The sequence below is a fragment of the Tinamus guttatus genome, unplaced genomic scaffold (assembly GCF_059628265.1).
Source record: "Tinamus guttatus ecotype Peru unplaced genomic scaffold, ASM5962826v1 Tinamus_guttatus_pri_ptg000710l, whole genome shotgun sequence".
Lineage (NCBI taxonomy): Eukaryota > Metazoa > Chordata > Aves > Tinamiformes > Tinamidae > Tinamus > Tinamus guttatus.
In genome coordinates, this window is record NW_028289244.1 from 3,383,511 (window position 1) to 3,402,101 (window position 18,591).

The window sequence follows — 18,591 nt, forward strand, 5'->3', positions numbered from 1 at the left end:
GCATCTACTGGGGATGGACCCCAACCTCAGCAGCATCAGCCAAGACCAGGGCGTAGAGGCACAGGGGAAATTGGGCCAGTGTTGCAAGACTCACTTAGACTTTTTCTTGTGATTTCTATTCAACAAGCTGTATAAGAAGAAGAATAATGAAAATATACTTGCCCCAGTCACAGAGCTGGATTAGGTAAATTTAGGTGCAGAAAGTTGGAATTGCACACACAGAGAAAAGGCAGACTTGTCTGTTGTGTTCCAGGTATTTAATAACACCTTCTAAGCTTCCGTTTATGCTTAGAAAAAAGTAGTTTAGAGGACATTTACTCTCTGTGGGTTGAACCAATATGACTGATTCTGATGTCAGGGAGGGGAAGGACTCAGATGACAGCTCAAAGGAGGTTATGCTCATCAGAGAGCTGATACAAACTTATTTTCCATAAGGAGTCATTAATCGTCTTAAATAGTGTGTCCCAAAATACATAGGCCTCTGCTTTGCAAAGAGGGATGCTCGAGTTTTACCCAGGTGTGTGACTTGCCTCCGCTTTGCTGCCCTAATTCAAGCCTGGGTCCACACAACCAAACATTAAAGGCTTCAATCAGCTGCTCTCTTTTCCTTCTCTTTTGATGCCAGTGGCTAGTTTCTTTAGCTATTTAGCCACTTCCAATAGTGATTTATTTTCAGCAAAGTCTTTGAAGCAGTATAGCCCATTTTTCTCTTGAACAGCCCTCTGAAAAAAGTATTCTTATCTTGCAAACAACGCTGAACAGTGGCGCAAAAAAGGCAGCTGGGCATCCAGCTAATCAGGGCTTCAAGACGTGAATTCATTTCAGGCCTCCTCGCAGGAAACTCCAGGGACAGAAAACTTTGTCTGAAGTCCTTTGGGCCTTCAACGACATGTCAAGAAGATGTTCCCTATGCTCCTCCTGAAGAGCTTAGTCAAAGGCCAAAGACAGAATTGATTCCTCAAGGATTTTTTTTTGTTGAACCAATTTCAGTGAGAAAAGCATTTCTGGTAATTCTTCAGTGTTTGCTCTGATTCACAGAGGAGCTGTTATCTCTTTTTAGCTTAGTTTGATTCCTGGCAGCTTTTATATGAAAGGCTGCCTTGATGATCTTAAACACTTGATCTCAACAATGTTCATTTTTAGACTGTTGACTTAGTTTGGCACATATTCTTGTTTTCTTATGTGTCGAGGAAAAAAAAAGAAACTTTATGAATTAAGATGCTTAAATCTTTACCACATGCCACAAAACTTGGGCTTGTTTTCCTTTTCAAGAGATCGCATCACTACTCGTGAATTAATCCGCATGTGCCAAGTTCTGCAGCCCCGTTTCTCTCTCTAGTAGCACTGGAAACACACATTGAGTAAGAACAGCAGGATTTGGCTTCCTCTCACTTCAAACATTTGTGAGAATAAAAGACATCTTAAATGGGGCTCAAAATTCAAAGCAAAGTTCACAGACCCAAACTGAAAAAAAATACTTGTGTGAATCCCAGCAAGCAGGACACCCGCAGCGCTGGAAGCATGCGCTGACGAACCATCGCTCCTGTTATTGCTCTGCGTGCGTTCCCCTCCTCACCAGGCTGATCGCTTCATTAAACCAAACGGGTTTGGTCATGCCTGTAGTGCCTTAAAAAGCATATGCAGCCTCAAAGTAATCCATTTGGGGTATGCCCCTGTGGCAGTAAAAGGGAACAGATGGTGGGAAGTGATGACTAAGATGCCTGGGACACATCAGCTGTCTGGAGAAGGTGTTCCAGCAGAGATTTTTTTCTATGCTACATTAAATTTTCAAGACGCTACTGTGAGTGTAAATAAGCTTTTTGAATGTATTAAGTTCACCCCCAGGTGAAGAAAAGACGTTCGTTTTTTAAAAAACTCTTTTGAAAGGGACGAGATGAGGGCAAGACGTCGGTGTTTCGGATCTCAGAGCTGCACTCTCTGCCAGACCCTAACGAAGCACCATCAGCCAGGAACTGTTTTCCACAGTCTTCGTACAACTGAGGCCACCTCAATAAATAATATTACCATGAGCAACTCAGGGACATGTTAGAAATAAGCAAACAATAACACTAATTAGGTGTCAATAATTCATAACACTCCTGCATTGAATGTGAATGGTCTCTTTGACTGGAGTGGGAGTTGTTTTTCCCTTTCTAGCAATCTGTGCAGTACAAAGGATCCTTTCTGCAGAACATTTCTTGTTCTCCTTTTATTTTAAGCGACGGAGGAAATTAGGTTAATTATTCCCCTGTTGATTAAATTGTAGTATGCCTTAATAAAATAAATCTGACTCATGTAAGTCAAATCTTGAAGGGAGAAAAAAAAAATGTGTGCCAGAAGGTCTGTGTATTTTTATTAGGAGTTTCACTTAATTTTTTTTTTAATTTAATTCCCTTTCAATTCAGTGGAAGTGGAGCGTTTTAGGTATTAATGGGGTATCGAGGCTTTCACGTGTAGGTCGTTGGCTTGAATTCCTTCCCGCTTGGCAGCCAAGGAGAGTCTTTAGGCCACCGAGCAGCTGTCAGATGGAAGGAGAAACATGATGGTCTCAGTCCAGGTCCTTGCGAGCAGGTGTCTGCCACGGAGCGGCCACCACCACGTTGACACTAATTGTCATCGTCGCTGGCAGCCGCTGTTGCTACAGGGCTGAGTGAAGGCACAGAAAGATGCAGGAAAGATCTCTCGGAGGCTGCTCTTGCACCGGTTCCTCCAGGCTCAAAATTCAGCTTATTAACCTAAAAAAACATTATTCATCCCTGAAGTGCAGCGCATGCTTTATTTCATCCAGCATATTGCACTGAATGGGGAGGAAAATTTATCAGGAGACTGCAGGAAAGGAGCCATTAATTCACAACGAGCTGCTTGACCTCCCCTCATGTGCTGCAAACGAGGCCAGATCCTTGACTCCGACCTGGATCCCTGCATCCGCCCTCAGAGCCACCACAGGATGGTTTAGGTTAGAAGGGATCTCTGGGGATGAACTGGTCCACTTTCTGTGTCTACCTGCCCATTAGGCACCATCACCAGATGGAAGGTGACTGTGGACAGCCAGTGGACTCAGCAACACATGCTCTGCAGGACTGGCTGCATGGGAGACCTTGCAGCAGGACCATGACATGAGGACCATCCTGGAGAGGGCATCTGCCCTATGGAGAGGACTCAGGCACAGAAGGCCTGTCCATGCCATATCAGCCCTGCACCATGGAAAGGAGAGTCAAGGGCTCTTAAATCCACAAGAGGTTGCCCATTGACCAAAGCCTGCCTGCCTCCTTCAACTGAAGGAAATAACTGAAGGAAATAGCGCTATTTCCTTCAACAAGGCGAGCAAGCATCCTCCCTCCATCTATTCATGTGACCTTTTTCACTGTGCTCTAATGCGATTAGGTAACATTAGTGGAGATAACAGCACAAAAATGCGATAAAAAGTCCAGCATGATCCCCCTCCTCCCTGCCTGAGCTGCCACCAGGCCCAGGAAACGGTGTCACCCTCTTCCCTTCTTAAAGAAGCGTGTGCCAGGGCTGGGATGACCCTTTATAGATTTAACCCTTCAGATGGTGACTCTGTGCTCCCTGACATCCCTGCACAAGGCTTGGCTGCCCTCCCTTGGATTAATGCTTAAAATAGCAGGTAAGTGCAGAGCTTGGAGACAGCAGCAGGATCCAGCAGTGGCTTTGATGTGCCTTGAACGAAGAGTGTCTGGAAACAGGACTTGACATGCAGCACGAGCAAGGTGAAGCTTGAGCTCTTTTTCGTATCCTTCAAGGAATGGTGATGCCCATGCAAGGTGTGCGGTGACTCACATGGGGATGTTTGCCCATCTTCTTCCAGGGTTTGACACCAGCATCCTGCCCATCTGTAAGGATTCCTTAGGCTGGATGTTCAACAAGCTGGACATGAACTACGACCTGCTGCTGGATCCCTCGGAGATCAGCGCCATTTACCTGGATAAGTACGAGCCCTGCGTCAAGCCTCTCTTCAACTCCTGCGACTCCTTCAAAGATGGGAAGCTTTCCAACAACGAGTGGTGCTACTGCTTTCAGAAGCCCGCCGGTGAGTGGTTCTGCTTCGCAGGCTGATCTGTGATGCCATGGTGGGAATTGCTGAGGTCACTGTAATTTTTCGATATTCACATTCAATAATGCACAAGCAAAATCAGCATTTTGGGCTAAGTGGTTTCATATTCCTGCTATTGCTTGTTACTAGTGTTTATGCCAGCCAGGCATATCCATCCTCGCTGGAAGGATGACAATAATCCTTTTAAATATTAATTTAATTAAGGAGACACTCAGCTGAACAAGGAGAAGTCTTAAAGCAGCCAAAGTGCCATAGAGCCCTAAAGAAGATGGGTCAGGGCTGGGCAAAGTGCTAAGGATGGCCTACAGGCACTAGGGACCTTCAGCTCCTCCACCTGCAGGATAACAATATAGATGTGCTCAAGTGCTCCAGTTGGATGCCTGTTGTTAGCAGGGCCTCTGAAAATCTTGGCATTCCATACACACCACTCAGCTTGTTTCTCTGCAAAACTAATTCCAATATTTGCCCAAACTGGTAACACTGGTATAAGCTTGGAGCTTTGCTCCAAAAGCCCTAAAACTGGAGCTTTGCTCCCAAAACAATCAGGACTGCTGGTCCTGATTGGCACTGCATCTTCAAAATTATCGCTGGTTTAACATTAATGTTTCAAAATTTTAATAGTTCAGCTATTTCAGATTGGCATTTTCAAGCAATCATATTTTCCAGAGTGTTGCCTCTAGCTTAACAAGAGCATCTGTCCATTTTGGTTTATTTCTTCTACAGTTACATAGGCAATATCTGGGCCTGAGGTGGGTCAAAGAAAAAGTTGCTTGGGTCTCTTTGTGTTTAAATTTTGATTGATTGGCTCTTAAGGTCAGTTGGGTGATAGATATTTTTGTTTGTTTTTTTTAAACCAACTTTCATTGGCATAAAAGGCCGTTTTGTAGGAGTATTTAAGGTCACAGATGAACTGTCGTAATATCCCTCAATGATTAATATAAAGAAATATAAAGTGCTGACACACACACTTTAGAACCACTAATACAAAGCTTAAGATCTTGTTTTCTTATTAATGAAGGTACTAGCCTATTAGCGAATCATAAATTACCGAGCTGGCATCATATGCATTCAGTGAAAAGAGAGGAGAAACTAACAATGAAAATGGCCCCAAAACAGTATTTTCAACTACAGCTTGTTGCAATTTTTTTTTTTAATTAGTGGAGCTAATGACACAAATTTGTTTTGCAGAACAGTATCAGCATATGGGCCTGTTCCATTCCCAGGTGTACGGGCATCTACGTTTCATGTCAATAGTGAAGCCAGTCATTAGAGAGCCTGTCCTGCACCATCTGGAAACTGATTCCCATACTTTATATTTCAGGTCTTCCCTGCCAGAATGAAATGAATAGAATTCAAAAGCTAAGTAGAGGGAAGAGTCTGCTGGGTAAGTTCGGATGCTTGCCGTTCATTTACTCAACTAATTAAAGCTTCTGTGATTATTGTAACTTCCTGTGCAGCAATAGGGTTTCAATTAGGGGTAATGTTTGGAGTCGGAGTGGGCACCACAGAGCGTGGACCAAGGACGAGGAAATGAAAGCAGCAATTCACATCTCATTTTCAGCATCTCTGCAGGATGCTGCTGTGCACTGGAGCTGTGACAGTGCCTGCCTGTCTCTCAACTACTGGAGGCCCAACCTGATTCATCTCGTAATGTACAGGATACCTAAAACTAGGTGGAATAATGTCCCGTATGGCATTGTTCCATTTAATTGCTGAAAAATCAGGTTGTTAAACTGGGTTATTTTAATACAGCTAATTCTGCAGCCTAAAATTGCACCCTGGTGTGTACTTAGAGGTTCTGTGGTGTTATCGTAGAGCCGTTTCTGCCCCAGTGTGTTGGTGTACGTGGCGCACAAGGTGTATCAGCGCACACTGAAGTCTCCTTGTTCTGTGTATTCTGGACACTCATTAGCAACCCTCGCAAACAGCTTCTCCAAAACTCATCTTTGCCAAACCCTGCCATTCCCAGAAGGCAGCGCCTTGGAAACCATCCAAACCTGGACTGCTTTGTTCAAAGTCACTATAAGCACACTTAGAGGTCCCAGGTTTATGGTTTAGCTCTATCACTCATTTGTAGGATGGTTGCTTAAAAGGTGAGGTGTTTCGGAGCTGCCAAAGCTACAGGTCCTAGGAGCTAGCTCTAGCTACCCCGTGTTTATTTTATGCTTGTCTGTTATTTGCTATATGCCGTAAATGTGACCTAGGTTGAAACAAAAGTGCTTTTTTTTTTTTTTTTTTTTTTTTTTTTTTTTTGTAGTGCATGGGAAAAATAATGACTCTATTGCAGGTAGTGCAACATACAGGCAGCTCTGCCACATGGCACTGGGATCTGGTTGCAATAGCAGGACTAAAATGACACCATAAAAAGCAGCAAGAATAGTCCCTTACCACAAATAACTTCCAGCCAACTGCTTAAAAAAGTGGATAAAACAGGCTAAGCTCAACAAATCAGCGTCTGGCATAGGTTGTTCCACCAGCTGGAAAAATTTACAGGGAGGAACTCTCTGGTTCGCTCACTCGCTTGAGAGTCTGCCTGCGTAATGACACCTGTCTGTGAGATTTTAATCTGATTTCACTGCTACTCACACAGGGGAAAACAATGTCCTTTCTCTTCGCTGAGTTGCAAAATCCTGCAAACAGAAGAGAGAACGCACAGCTGACAGAAGCACTGCTTGTAGCAACAAGAAAGATTGAAGAGAGATGAATATTTTCTGAGAAACTAGTGCTTAATTATTCTCTTTCCTGCTCCTTGCCTGACATATAGAGCACAAAATTTACATTCCGGAAGAAGATTTCTGTGAACTCATATCCATTGATAAAAAATGAGGACTTCTGATATTTTTTTTCTATATATATTTTTCAAAATGCATGACAGTTGCAACGAAGTACTTCAAAGCTGTTGCCATTAGATATGTTGAGTTTGGAGACTTTCAAATAGACTCGAGCATCCCAGGGGATTGAATTAAAAAGTAAACAGCACTATTCATCATTTCCTACCAGATTTATCTTGAGTACAATTAACAGCAGTGAGTGTGCTTTTAGGACATAGAACTGTGCAGCCTGATGATGTTTCTCCCACATCACTACGATAATAAATTTCCCTTTCCAGCCCTATTTTCTTCAATATCAGCCCTGTGAAGTCAGCTAATAGCTAATATGGGAAGCTGCAGGCTGGCTGCACTTAATCCTTTAGATTTTACCTGGGTGCTTTGCAGTCCTTAGCGTATAACTACTCTTCCCATGTCTTCTTATGAAGGGTGCTGTTACATATAAAAGGAAACCAAACCAAATAGTGGCATGAAATATTCCCATGCTGTGGGGTACTTGATTGCCAGAGCTTGTTCTCTTGACTAACACCCTGTACTGGCACATTACTGTGTGTAGCTAAATATTTAAAGCTGAATATTTATCTCATATTGCATGTGCACACACAAATTGGCACAAACTGACCCCCTTCCTCATCCTCTGCACCGCGACCCAGAACGTGAATCCTTTCAATCCAGTGGAGCCGTGCTTGGTCATGCTGGCAGGGAGCCTGCCCATAATTTTTTTAAATCTATGGCTTTTACAGCTGGTGCAAAGCGGTTTAATACCATACATGAACCACAGGGAAGCTAGGTGAAAAGGCCTGTTACAAAAAAGGAAAGGTTGCATTGCCTAAGGGAAAGAGAAAGGATGAGACAGTTTAAAATACAGAGGCTGAATGTGTGTGTGTGTGTGTGTGTGTGTGTATATATATATATATATATATATATACAGCCCATATATATGTATGCATATTTACTGTATGCCCTGTACTGCCACTGTGCATAGACTGGCCAACACCTGGAAGGCTTAACTGAGAGGAGGTGTGAGCAAAATCATGAAAAAATATTCTGTAATCAGTAATAACATCCCAAACAGTGAGCATTAGCCTGCAAAAACAGTAGAGCTGTGCAGCACTACATTATTATTAGAACTACTTTTGATAAATAATAAAAATGAGTCCTTAGGAGTCACAAACATGTGAAGTGGGCTCTAAAGCTGACCAGTTGTACGAAGCTTGCTGCTGATATACTGAGATTTCTGATCTTCCAGACCTACGTTAACAGCAGTTAAACATCAGACAAGATCTGCAGCAGGATGAAATTGGAAACTCAAGGATTCATTTTATATATATATTGATACAGAGAAAGAGAAATATAGGGAGAGATATAGCTAGATAGATACGTAAATGAGATTGACTGATTTCCATTTTTATGTCTGCTATATAAGTAATTTCACCACATTTGGGCAGCACTTTCTCATTCATTTTTTCTGTGAGAAATGTAGTGGCGAGCACCCCTTTGACACACAGACTATCTGAAGAGATGCTGTACACATGGAACTAGTTAAAATAAGTACTGTGTAACCAATAAATCACAGGTACCTTTGACAAAGAAGAAAAATACTGTCTCAGAAATCATTTGAGACCATATTTTAAGGCAAGGATGAGTTTGTTGTTGTTGTTTTTGCACCATGTTTCAAACTGAGGCAATTGGCAAGGAAGGGAAAGTGGCTGTACTGACCTCCCCTGGAGTAAAACTAACTCATCTCAAAGGATGAGAAGGATTTTCATATTGAAGTATATCTGTGGTGTCTGCTGAGGGCACTGGCACCAATAACACAGGTTTCTCCGGAGAACTTTGTCACCTGCAGCAGGAACCACACTCTGAACAGCTGAACAGGACGGGTTTTATTGTAAGACAAATCCTAGGACTTGGAATCAGAAGAGGTATTGACTTCCCGTGCCGGGTGCCTGTCTCCAAGAAGCTCATGCATGAGCTCTGCTTTTTGCAGGGGAACTTGTAGTACGTCTGGAGCTGTTCTTGAGCTTCGCGTGACTAGCAGAGGGCAAATGCCTTCCAGGGGCAAATACAACATCGGTGAAAGACTTATGTGATAACACTGAGGGAGCACAAATAGAAGTGAAATGCAAAATTAATGGCATTCTGGATAAGATTCCAGCTGGGAGGAAAATGTGTAAGGAGTTAAATGGGAAAGGGGAGCTGTGGTAGAATGAATCACTGAGGGACAGACCGAGCCTATGCTTAGCACTGCATGCCTTCACCCTCCATATGCAGTGGCCAGGAAATATGTAATATACCTTGTATAATTTCTGCTTTTGGCCATTTGGCCCCAGGACATCATAACGACGCTCACGCCGCTGCAGGTCCAGGATGGGTCCAGGATGCCCTGTCTAGCTGCATGTCCCCAAGGACGCTCGGATCCCGCTCACACCGTGTGTTTTATGCAGGTGCTTTCATTCCCCGCTGCAACGAGGAAGGGTACTACAAAGCCACCCAGTGCCACGGCAGCACGGGGCAGTGCTGGTGCGTCGACAAGTACGGGAACGAGCTCGCCGGCTCCAGAAAACAAGGAGCAGTCAGTTGTGGTGAGTAACGAGGGGCTTCTGCTCCAACAGCACACGGATTAGCACTGTTGTAAGCCCTGCCACTGCTGTAAGATCAAGCACGATAGCAAAAAGTGGCAATGGGGAAAACATAATTATCAGTGTTGGAAGTGCTCGCGCGCTTTCCTATTCATAACACAAATGGGGCCTTGTGACACATGCTGTTCCTTTGGACGGTGGCTGTACAGCAGAATTAAATTGGCAATAACTGATAAGAGGATGGTTTTGCTACTGGCTTGGAAAATGTAGTAGTTGCTATTAAAGGATATGAGATTGTTATGCATAATTATTAAATATATTCTGTATGGTCCGGAATCCATGTTTGCAGGGCCTTCAGAAATATTGTCACTCCCAAGTAGGAAGGCTTGACTGGGTAAAATTTTATAAACTGACAACCAAGCCTGATGAAAACACTGACAGTTTCATATTATGTTGGTATGTAAAATCACCTCCTAGCATTTATACCTGCACAAACAAGATTCAGGTGGCATTCCCTCAGCATGTTTTAGTGATGGCTGTGGATGCAGCTCTTCTTATTCCAGAAAGAGTAGGAGAAGCGAAGGTTGGAAGGTTAGAGGTGCCCAGAATTGCACTGAAGGTGTTTGAGCTCAATAGGTGCTTTTGCAGGAGTGTGCATTAAGCACTCAGATAAAATCAATCTGTGGGCTATTTTTAGCCTGGTCTTATCCATTTGTGAATGGATAATTATTTTGTGGCCTAACTGCATATGAGCAGAGTTGGCTCACTCCTGAAAAGATCATCTGCATCTCTAGGAGACAGGGAATGCATAGCTTCTTAGTCAAATATTTTTTTAATCATAAAGCAAGATATATTTACCCCAGTTCAGGATGAAAACTGAAATTTGAATGTTGTTGTTGCATGAACAGCAGAACCAATGAATTTAAGAAGTGTGAGTGGCAGAAGCTTAAACTGCAAGGGTAGTGATGGACGTTGATTGGGGAGGTTGAGCATTGCGTGGGACAGTGACCATTCCCTCTTACCTATTTCAGAAGAAGAGCAAGAAACCTCAGGGGATTTTGGCAGTGGTGGATCTGTTGTATTGCTGGATGATTTGGAAGAGGAACCTGAAACAGAAAAAAAGGACAAAGAAGGGAAACTGAAGATTCATGTAAGAGCAGCTAATGAAGATGATGAAGATGAAGATGATGATAAGGATGATGAAATTGGGTATATATGGTAGTGCCCACCATTCTGAGGACTCACGTTTTGCACAATATTGCAAGTCACGTCATATCTCTGCAATTGTATCTGAGAGTACCTGGCACAAATATTCCCTCTCTTCTAAGTTTGGTTTTGTATAGTGTATTTAATTTTGAAGACAGATTTTTTGTCTTGTCTCGGTTTTGTTTTCCAACCAGGACTGTTTGGAATACAGGTTTTGTTCCGTTGGTTTGGGGGATTTTTGCTCTATCCACAGGGGTGATGAGTTTGGTTTCACATCTCAGTTCTCTCCTGCACAGCTAGTGCCCTGCGAAGGACGAAGCGCAGACGGGGCCCAGCAAACCAGGGGGAGGCTTTGGGGCCCACCCCATGTAACGAGCCTTAGAGAACTTGTGTCACAAATACTTACCTGGGGCATATCAGAAACAGATATTTTTCTTTCTTGGAGAAGGAAGGTGCCTCATTTTTGTCGTCTGTCTGTTACCAGTTAGTAAAAAAAAGTCAGAGGTTTAAAAGGCGCTTGATCTGGAGAGCTGCGGAGCTCCTGTCCCATGGCCAGACAACGTTGCCCATCCATCTTTCCAAGAGTCTCCAATTTGCAAAGCTGTAGAGCAGTTTGCAAAGCTGCAGAATGGTTGGCAAAGCTGCCGCAGCACCGTGAGCTGCAGGGACGCGGTGTCGAGCTGCTGCCCGGCCCTTGTCCCCCTGCTTCCAAAGCCAGGGAGTGAGCACTGCTTTATTTTTAACAGCTAATATTATTTGGCTCTTTTAAAATATCAAGTCAAGGTGGTCGTATTTCAAAAGTGGGGCACATCTTGCTCACTATGTACAAGAAGTTCCACACTTCTAATGCAAACCCATAAAAGAGAAGAATAAGATTAAATGCAATCTGTGGATAAAATTATGAGGCATTTTTGTGTGCTGTTTTGCACCTCCCCTCAAAAACTGCCCTCACACGCATGGTAAAAGGCTGGTATCCTGCCCTGCTTTGGAGCAAATCCCTTTGGTTTCCCTCCAGCTTTGAAAAAGCCATTTAAAAAATAATAATAATAATAAAGCACTGTGAGCTGTCAGACACAGTCTTTTACTACTTACTTTTCACAGAAAATTATGCTGACTTGCAAAAGGAACAGCCACAACCAGCATTTCTGTTTCCTTAAATACCATCTACAGGCACACATACTATCTGGGGCACATTTTGCAGAGCCCCGGTAGTTTCTTGCGTCTCACCCGACGCGGCTGGTTTCATCCTGGCGCTTTAGTGATTCAGCCCGTCCTCTGGGTCCGCTGCTGTGGTCTCGTGCAGGACTCACCCGCACACCCTGAACCCAGGAGCCCGATCAGCTCAGCCAGGTCCAACCCCAGCAGAGGTTATGGGGACAAGAAACGCATTGGCCCACCTGGATGTAGAGCTCCTCCGGATCAATCCCCTCATGTTTCCATGTTTCTGCTCAGAGCCTTGTAAAACATTTGTTTTGCTTCCCAGTTAATTTAGTGCCTGCCTGTTCTGTCTTGTTCTGCAAAAACAACACTTCCTATCTGCATCCAACCACCAACCTTCCAAATAGTTTTTCATTGTGTAAAAAAGGGAAATGGAGCTGTCCCGTTCTTTCACAGCCACAAACCCGTTTTTAATCTCATTTTCTTTTCATATTAGAGGCTATGAAATACTGCTCAGTATTGCTTTATGTTTCAAGGTGTCCTTTTAACTGCTGTGGTTAAATCAAAATCTCCTTGGGTTCAGATTCCAGCACAGTTGGGGTTTTTTGGGGGTCATTAATGGCCTTTGCTGTGAACACAAAGAATACTTTTTTCCTTTGCTTTTTTTTTAAGCTGTTCTGGACCATTCTTTTAAGCCATTGAAAATGTTTATTTAATATTTATTCTACACTTTATATTGAAGATGTAAAGTTTATATTTAAAATGACACTGTTTGTTAGTGAATGCTTCTCTCTCTCTGCCTCGCCAGCCTAGTCCGTAGTCTCAATGTACATTTCTGGCATGGGAATATTTTGATATTAGAAGTTTTGTAGCATTTTTGCCCCCCTCCAGCAGCCAATGACATAGCTCGAAGGTCACCCCTTGCTCGGGGCCACCAGACCGCAAAGTTTGGCACCTCCATTCGTTGGCTTTTCCGCAGCCCCCTCGTACGCCACTCGAGCTCCTTTAAGACACCAACCGCTTTGTACAGTTCCTATACATCAAAAAAAAGCCCTTTCTACCGTAGGTGGTTTTTGGTCTTTTTATACTTTTCTCAATGCTGTTGATGTCCGGTCCTGTTGAATGTGTAGAGCTGTACGGAGAGATCCAAATATTCCGTGTTTCAGTTTGATGTCCCTACTGTAGCTGGATGTAGACTGTCATAGTAAGTAGCCCTGCATAGCAACTCCTGAATGCTTTTTCCATAAGGACTTAACTGGAATGTGAACATTTTGCTATCTTTGGTTGACTGTAAAGGCTTAATTGTAGTCTGGAATAGTTGCATTTTTGTCTGTCTCAATAAATTTTAATTTGTCTGCGACTCTCGCACGTGCCTGTCTTGACATTTATTAAACTTTAGGGATCAAAAATACTGCAGGACCCAGAGTCAGCATTTTAAACATGTGGGACTGGATGGCTTTTTGTATTGGAGGTTTATACCTCTAGCTCTGCTCAATATGAGCTGAAATTTGGGAAGTTGGTGTAAGGGCTGTAATGTAATAGAAATGATGTAATATTCTGAAATGTAACCTTTCAGAAATGCAGAAATTAAACCAAATTAAAAGCCAAGACTTAAAAAAAAAAAAAGCACAGAACTTTAGTCTGAAGAGGAGACTTTCAATCTTTCTTCCCTAGTTTGCTATTTTGCAAATCTTGATTTTTTTTTTCCTTCGTACTTGTCTCCTGAAGTCATTCAGGACAATTCCATACATAGTCACATTAATATTAGCTACACTATAAATGGAGACAAAATTAATTGAATACAACTGAGGGAGAAAGCCACCATTCCTTACAAATACCTAGTTTTGTGTCTCTGTCTGAGCAAATAAATTGCAGCCCCTCTCTTCACTATAGTAATAGACAACCCAGGGATCAGTCTTCTTGGAGGATTTTTTTTTTTTTTTCCCAAACCCCAAAATCCAGGAGACATTTTCATCACCAGGCTGGATATAAAAGGGCAAATCCATGTCCTCATGAAGAAACAAGGCCCCAGGGACTGCTTTATATATAGGTCAGGACTGAATGAGAGCAATCATGGAGACTTGTGGCATTATTATTATCAGTATTATTTGTGCCTCATTATTATTATTATTACTACATTGACTATGGGTCTAAGAAGCCACCATGCAGTGAGCAAAAGGCTGAGCTGCCAAGATCCCTGGAAAAACATCTAGTGTCAAGAGCTGTCCAGAACCTGCCTTAAAATTCTATTGAATTTATCACATTCATTAAGCTGCTTCAATTTTTGGCCCTCCACATCCTGACCTGCAACACAGCTCCCTACCTGACATTGAGAACAAATGAGTTTGCCCTTTGCCGAGCCCTCTGGAGCAGCTTGGAGTGTTGGCGTATTCGTATTTAAGCACTTCAGCGGCACCAGATGTCAAGGTGGGTTGCTACACGCACATATTCTCATATATTTGATATGTTTTCATTATATTGTATTTATTCAGGACAGACCCTGCTTCCATTGAAGACCATGGAAGGAAAACTCGGATCAGATGCATCCATTCGTGCAGCCAGCAGAGCTGGTCCTCGCCTGCACTGTATATGTATAGCTCTAATGTGTGCATTAAAGGGCTGCAAAACCTCCCTCCCCATCCAGTTTAGGTAGAGATAAGGGGCTTGGCAGCTCCGGGGCTCCAACAGTACCTTTTGCAGCCGATCACTATAAATTCCTGCAATTCCCTGCTAGAGCTGGGCACACAGAGTATGTAAAGAAAACTTAAATGGATTTTCCCTGCCAGATAATAACTGCCTTTTCTTGCCTATAGTTAATTAAAAAAAAAAAAACCCACACATCGCTGGATGATGGCATCCAAAAGAAAACAAAAAGCCTCCTCGCAGCCATGGGTAGCATAACTCGGAGGGGGACACAGGATCCCCACTTCCATGCATTTCTTTTAGCAAGCCGAAGTGCAGCAGTTTGGTCATCTGGCTACAGCATCTGCGGGTATCAGCTATTCGGTCAGTCTACCCAAACCAGCACGTACGGCCTCTCAGAGCAAGGCCAGGGGCTCTACAGAGCTCAGATCTTCATCCTGAAGAAGACCTGAACCCCTAATCTGAAACCTTTGCTCCCAGGTCTTCGCTGCTGTCCTCCAACTCCCCTGCCTTTTCTTTCTCTTGTCCCTAAGTTTGGGAGTTAGTTAAGTTTTGTCAATGCATCCTATCACTGCTGAATGAGATATCTGATTGCTCATCCCATTACATAATTGATTAATTAATAACCTTGCTAATTGAGCAACCTGAAATCCTGTTAAAACCAGGGCAAGGCTCCAGCCCAGCCCATTGCTCGGAGGGTTTTGTTGAAATCACAGGGTTTTAGCTGCCCCGTTGCCTTCAGGCTGCTAGGCACATGCTGAAGTTCCCCGAGGCACGATTTGAAGGATGAACCTTGTTTTCACCTACAACCTTCAAAATTCAAGAATTTTTGCCTTTGCCACTTTAATTGAACTGCTAAGTCCAGCAAAGGTCAAGGCCACGAAATGAGGTTGGTGCCTCATTTGGGCGCCCCCTCAGAGATGGGGCTAAAACTGCATTTTCCCCTAAATGCTGCATTGATGGCTTGGGGAGCCCATCCCCACAGCAGTTCCTTTCTGGAGGCTGAAGGTAGCTTTGGAAAACTATATTTAAACATATATTTGGGAAAGATAAAAGAGGTTCGGAATGCATTGCCTGAAGAAATGCACAGAAATCAGCGCTTTTCTTGCTGAAATCTATAAACATCTTCTATATGGCTCTCAGTCTGGAGTTTGGTATATGAAATTGCAAGCAACTTTGGTAGGATCTTATATGCATCGGTATCAGAAAAACACATCGGAATTACTTTTCAGAGTAACAGTTGTGCCTGTCCTAGAGATGAGCCCAAAGTTCCCTGGTTTGCTGGTGCCTCCAGCCAGAGCTCAACCCTGACACCCATCCATGGAGAGCAAGGAAAGTGCAATCCAGGGAAAAACGCCCATTCTTCCTCGCACCGAGTGATTTCATGGACAAGCTGCAGCTTTTATTCCTCCTGAAGCTCATTGCGCTCCCACGTAGTTAACGGGAATTTTTCTGTGGATGTTAACATGAGTCGACTGACGCCCACTAAAAAAGAGGTCCTTGAGCTACAGAAATTTCTGTGAGGATTTTTGGGGACAAATGCACGTCCCTGTTTTGCTACCAGTGCCATTCCCAAAGGGTTCATTCCCTATAGGAGTGTTCATGCTACAAACCTAGCATCGTGCTGCTGCTTCAGCTTTGCAGATGAGTCCCTTTTTAGCGATGACTTATTGGGTTCCCCCCGCTAGCTGTTTCCTCCCCAACTTTCTGCACAACACAGTCCTATTTTTCACCTTCAGCCTGACTTTGTAATCCATGACTGCTTTCAAATCAGCCATTCAGTGTGTTAATGAATGGATTAACTTTCGGCTTGCTGAAGAATAGTAGGGGGAAAAAACTCTTTCTGAATTATCAAAAAATAATTGGAATTAAAATTGTAAATGGTTTCTACAAGGGACATTTTTGTAATTAGTTGCATCCGTTGATGGAAGCTATTATAAATAACAAAAAAAAATGTGTTTACCTAATCACTGGGAAAGTGCACATTAGCTCTCTAATTAGAATTCCCTTAAGGCTCTACTACCAACTTTGGACACAAAATAATTTGTTTCGTGCTTCCCACAGCAGACAAAAGAAACCTGCATGAGCTCCATTGGTGCATGCCCAGGATTGCAAAATAGGCTGAAATGTAATTGCTAAATTCACATTTATTTTTCTCAGTGCATCCCTACTCCTGTCCAGGCACTGCAAACCCCGCAGTCCAAAGCAGCTCTGTCCTGAGGTGCCTCACTGAATTTAAGAGAAATTTATATAGCTGCTCCCAATAAACCTGTTACATTTCCAAAATCCAGGTGCACTGGATAGGGCAGAGCAAAGAAACCCAGGCAGTTTTTAGCCATGGGTGGTTTTGGTCCCCTGCAAGTGCTGTAATGTGGGTCACCCTGCACCTCCCTGCCCCTCGTCAGGATGAAAAGCCTGGAATATTTAATACAGCAAAATCAGCATCTGATGATTAAGTGACATTAGGGCACTTTTTTTTTTTTTCAATGTGTTTGACCTATTTTTGGAAAAGAGAACAAAGCTGTAACCCTACCACTCTAAATAGCTGTTTAAGCCTTCTGTGTTAAAAAAAATCTTCATTTTGCTTGGTTTATTACAGTTGCAATGATAAATGCATCATGGAAGAGGATTTTTGATTTTTTTTTTTTTTAGATCTGTTTTGTACAGTGAAAATCCTCTTTAATGATTGAAAAGAGGAAACCCCAGGAAACTCTGTCTTTTCAACCATGACAACTTGGCACCCACTTTACTCTCCCAACTTTAAGAGTAGTTTGATATTTTTTTCAGTTATCAGGTTGCTTCAGGCCAAGGGATCAAGCCAAGCCTGGTTTTGATCCTGCACTCCATAATCTAAAGATGCCAAGTGAAAAGAAAGGAGGAAGCAGGGCTAAACATCACCCTGAGAGATAACATTACAGAGCCAAAATAGTTAAATAAATATATATATATATACACACACACATAAACATATACATATATAGATTTTTTTATATATATTTCAGTTACTTGACTATATCTCTACATATCAAAAATAGCTTTTACCTGTCACTAAGCTCCCTTAATAATTAATTGCTAATTATCACCTGCTCTAATAAATCTAAATTCACATCTTTTTGAGACTCCAGAAGCACAGCCAATTGTATCTATTGATCACACGTATCACCAGCATCTGAGTACAGAAAGCAGCTGTTTGGGAGCTGCACTGGAGCAGCAGCATTAAAGAAGGAGAAATTAGGATTACCAGAAGCATTTGCTGCTATGAAACCCCTCTGACTCTGTGTGTGGACGTGTGACCGTGGAATCGACCCAGCCCATTACTGAGATGGGGAAAAAATCCTGCAAAAATCCTGAGGTTTGGAGCAGAGGCCAGCCAGAGCAATGTTAATATTTATTTATTAAAAACATAAATTCATTCACTAACAAAGAACAATATTCCTTATTTTTTTTTAAAAAGAACTGCAAAACTTTCAGCAACTTTAAAAGGGCTTTTAGTTGCATTATTGTTGCTATCAGCCAGAGATGCTCTTCAATTCCATAGTGCTCAAGGGAATTGGTGGGTTAGAAAAAGGAAACAGGAAAATTGAATGAAGATTTCCTTTGTGTTACTCATTGCAATAGTCAGAAAGCAGCCCTTGAAGACTGCTAAAAGTAATAGGAACTGGCTGCCCTTTTAATATGCCCCCTTTAAGGCAACTATGAAGAGCCCAGAAGAGAATTCAATGATCACTGCGTCAGTCTGCCCAAATTTCTTATTACAACTGGAATTTCTTAGTGGCAGAGTTTATGTGCTAACCTGCTGATACTTTGCTATAGCACAAGGCTCCTGTACAATACTAGTGACTCTGTGTGATGCATCAGCATGCCATAACTAAATATCTGTATCTGTACCTATTTGGTCACCTGCCGACCCAAGAAGTACCCAAAACCCTGGGCATAAGCCACGATGTTCAAGCAAATGCTTGTTTGCAAAAAAATCCCCTGAAATGCTTCTACCCAATGGATGTGCCCATGAATATTTTCTTTTGAAACACCTAAAGGGTACCAAACTACTGCAACCATCACTGATGTGCCAGAAAAGCCCTTTTTTTACCCTGTTTCT

General features: G+C 42.7%; 1 protein-coding gene across 1 annotated transcript in view; it reads left to right on the top strand.

The window, feature by feature from the left end:
* The window catches only part of SPOCK1 (SPARC (osteonectin), cwcv and kazal like domains proteoglycan 1), a 245,896-nt gene extending 234,955 nt beyond the window's left edge, over window positions 1-10,941 (top strand). The window contains exons 8-11 of the mRNA XM_088536865.1: window positions 3,830-4,051; window positions 5,397-5,459; window positions 9,351-9,488; window positions 10,517-10,941. Coding sequence (XP_088392991.1) covers window positions 3,830-4,051; window positions 5,397-5,459; window positions 9,351-9,488; window positions 10,517-10,707 — 614 coding nt within the window. The 3' untranslated portion in view covers window positions 10,708-10,941. The remainder of the gene's footprint in view (window positions 1-3,829; window positions 4,052-5,396; window positions 5,460-9,350; window positions 9,489-10,516) is intronic.
* Window positions 10,942-18,591: the final 7,650 nt, after the last annotated feature.